At 48.7% G+C, this 3213-nt stretch overlaps 1 protein-coding gene across 1 annotated transcript in view; it reads right to left on the reverse strand.

The window, feature by feature from the left end:
• Positions 1-398: 398 nt before the first annotated feature.
• The window catches only part of LOC108536170 (cytochrome P450 2B6-like), a 37374-nt gene continuing 34559 nt past the window's right edge, over positions 399-3213 (reverse strand). The window contains 1 exon segment of the mRNA XM_017882735.1: positions 399-1926. Within this exon segment, the coding sequence (XP_017738224.1) occupies positions 1745-1926 (182 nt within the window). The 3' untranslated portion in view covers positions 399-1744.

Consider the following 3213-nt stretch of genomic DNA (forward strand, 5'->3'; position numbering starts at 1 on the left):
TCAATGGTTGAACTAGTTCACACTCCCACCAACAGTGTAAAAGTGTTCCTATTTCCCCACATCCTCTCCAGCTCCTGTTCTTTCCTGACTTCATTTTTTTTTTTTTTTTTTTTTTTTTTTTGAGACGGAGTCTCCTTCTGTCGCCCGAGCTGGAGTGCAGTGGCCGGATCTCAGCTCACTGCAAGCTCCGCCTCCCAGGTTTATGCCATTCTCCTGCCTCAGCCTCCCGAGTAGCTGGGACTACAGGCGCCTGCCACCTCACCTGGCTAGTTTTTTTGTATTCTTTAGTAGAGACGGGGTTTCACTGTGTTAGCCAGGATGGTCTCGATCTCCTGACCTCGTGATCCGCCCGTCTCGGCCTCCCAAAGTGCTGGGATTACAGGCTTGAGCCACCGCGCCCGGCCCCTTTGTGTATTTTGAATGTAAGTCCTTTATCAGATATGTTCCCTGCAAATATGTTCTCCCAGTCTGTAGCTTGTATTGTCATTCTCTTGACAATTCTTTTACAGAGCAGAAATTTTTAATTTTAATGACACAGAACTTATCAACTGCTTCTTTCAAGGATTGTTCTTTGGGTGTTGTATCTAACAAGTCATCACCAAACTTAAGGTCATCTAGATTTTCTCCTGTGTTATCTTCTAGAAGTTTTATACTCACTTTTCATTTAGGTCTATGATAAACTTTGAGTTCATTTTCGTGAATGCTGTAAGGCAGCTTCTAAGGGGGACATACACTAACTTCCTTGAGAGTGGGCAGTGACTGTGAAACTCTTAACTGGGTCTTACAATGGACCCCAGATCCATCAGGAGAGCCCTACCTTCAGAAACGCATAATGGAATGTGTTTCATGCATACACGGAGAATAATATGCAGTCATATGCTCACATGCAAGCCTGCACATGATCACACACATGCATATGGTACGTCTTCATCCAGAGTTCTCCCGGCATTCTCTGAAAGTGGTTCTCTCCTTCAACTTCTTCATTAAGAGATACAATGAGAGAAAGTCATTAAAATTAAAAACTTCTGCTCTGCAAAAGAATTGTCAATGGACTGACTGTGTATATCCATTCATGTCTCACTGTGTCCCTGTACTGACTCTGAATGGGCCACAGTGGCCTTACCTGGTAGTGAGCTCAGACTGCACCATGGTATTCAAAGCGTGCTGAGTAGGTGAGAGTGTGGGCAAGTGGGCAGTGAAGGTAGGACAGCCGCCCTTCAGGTCTCTGGAAAAACCCCCAGGACAGGGATGTTCAGGACGTGTGATGCTATACTAAGCTGTTGTACATAAGGTAGGGTGCTTTTTAAGAATCTGTCCAGAGGGCTATGGACACAGATCTGTGTTCAAAGATTTTCTGGGTGCTTATGTTTTGTGAGACATCAGATAGAGACAACTTTTTGAGTCTCAGCTTTGTCACGTGTGCTGTTCCCCTTTGCAGAGGTTTGAGGCCATTAAGTGAGGTGAGCGTGCAACGCTTTCTGAACAAAGCTGACATGGAGGTACTTGTTCAGGAAATAAGAGCTGCTATTATTACTACTCTCCATAGCACACTGTAAGGTTTCCCTTCCTCTCATCCCAGCTCTGAAGGACATCATCAAGGTGAACGGAGCCCCTTCTGTTTCTTCTCTTCCCTCTAACCACCTAGTCTTCCTTTCCCCCATCCTGCAACCATTCTTAGTCCCGCCCCTCCCACGAGCCCCGCCCCTGGCCCCGCCCATCAGTCCTGCCCCAGCACAGCCCTCCCTCAGCGGGGCAGGAAGCTCATGGTGTAGTTCCGTGGGATCGTGGCAAAGCCCACGTGTTTGGGGGACACATCGATGTCCTTAGGCGACTGAGGGGACTTGAAGTGAAAGTTCTGCATGATGGTGGTGAGGAAGAGAAAGAGCTCCATTCTGGCCAGGCCTTCTCCGAAACAGTTCCGCTTTCCTGAGGAGGAGAGGCAGGAATGGTGGAGGTGAAGCCCACTCTCAGTGCAGCCTCGCCCCACTACCGACCTCCAGCTGTGCCTCTCCCAGGGAGGAGGGGTGGAATATTATGGCCTGAGAGACTTTCAGAGAAGCCTCAGTTTCTTTCTATAAGAGATGTAACAATGGTGAACCAATATTGATATATTACTACTAACCAAAGTCCACAGTTTACATTAGGGTTTACTCTGTGTTGTACAGTTCTATGAGTTTTGAAAAGGCATAATGTCACACATCCATCAGAGATGGGGTGATCCATGCCAGGTGTAGCAATGCGAGGTTTAGATGCCCCTACCTACCAGACACACTTGCAAATATGACTGCTGTGCTGTGCCGTTATCTCCTTTCAGGGATCTGAAGAATCTGCTGTGTGACCCTAGACAAATAAATCTATGGGGAAAGATGTTTCCTTTCCTTTTACCTGGGCGCAGGTAGTGGGTGCTTGGTGGTTAAGGTAGTATCAGCTGGTGGCTCAAGGGTAGATTCTAACAGGAACTTCCAAGCTGGAGAAATACCAGACTACACCCCAGAGAGGGGAGCTGGGTGAGGGAGGCACCTGCTGGTGTGAGCAGTGGCCTGGCGGCAAATAGTGGTCTCTTACCGATGGAAAAGGGCAAAAAAGCATCACTCTTCTTAAACTGCCCCTTCTCATCCAGGAAGTGCTGGGGATTGAAGTCCTGGGGGTTGGAGAAGAACCTGGGGTCTTTCAGCACAGAGCCCAGCATAGGGAACACTTCGGTGCCCTGGGAGGGAGGAGGAAGGTGTGTGTGATAAGGAAGGTTGGGGGATTGGTGAAAGTACACAGGGTCTGGAGGGAGAACTAGGGTGTCCCACGTAAGCGGAAATGGCAGGCATGGAGGAGTTGGGGTCCTCTGAGGAAGAAATTTTGGGGGATAGAAGGTTCATGTCTCTGAAACAGGAAGTTTGGGAGACATGGGGTCCATGTCCTGCTAGGCAGGGTGTTTGGGGGACCTGAGATTTGTGTCCCTAAGGCAAAAGGCCTCATGGAAAGGGGGCTCCTGTTTCTTAAGACAGGAAATTTGGGAACATGGGATTGATTCTCCTGACACAAAGAGTCTGGGGAGATGCAGGACTCAGGAGTCTCTAAGTGGGAAGGTGGAACGGATGTGGTGGTGGGGGAAGTCTTTTTTGACTGATTGAGGGAGTGGGACAGGGTCTAGAAAGCTTCTAATGGGGGTGGGATGCTGGGGAAACAGACAGAGGCTGGAAGTCCATGTAGTCTGGGGGG

The sequence above is a fragment of the Rhinopithecus bieti genome, unplaced genomic scaffold (assembly GCF_001698545.2).
Source record: "Rhinopithecus bieti isolate Rb0 unplaced genomic scaffold, ASM169854v2 scaffold_13621, whole genome shotgun sequence".
NCBI lineage: Eukaryota > Metazoa > Chordata > Mammalia > Primates > Cercopithecidae > Rhinopithecus > Rhinopithecus bieti.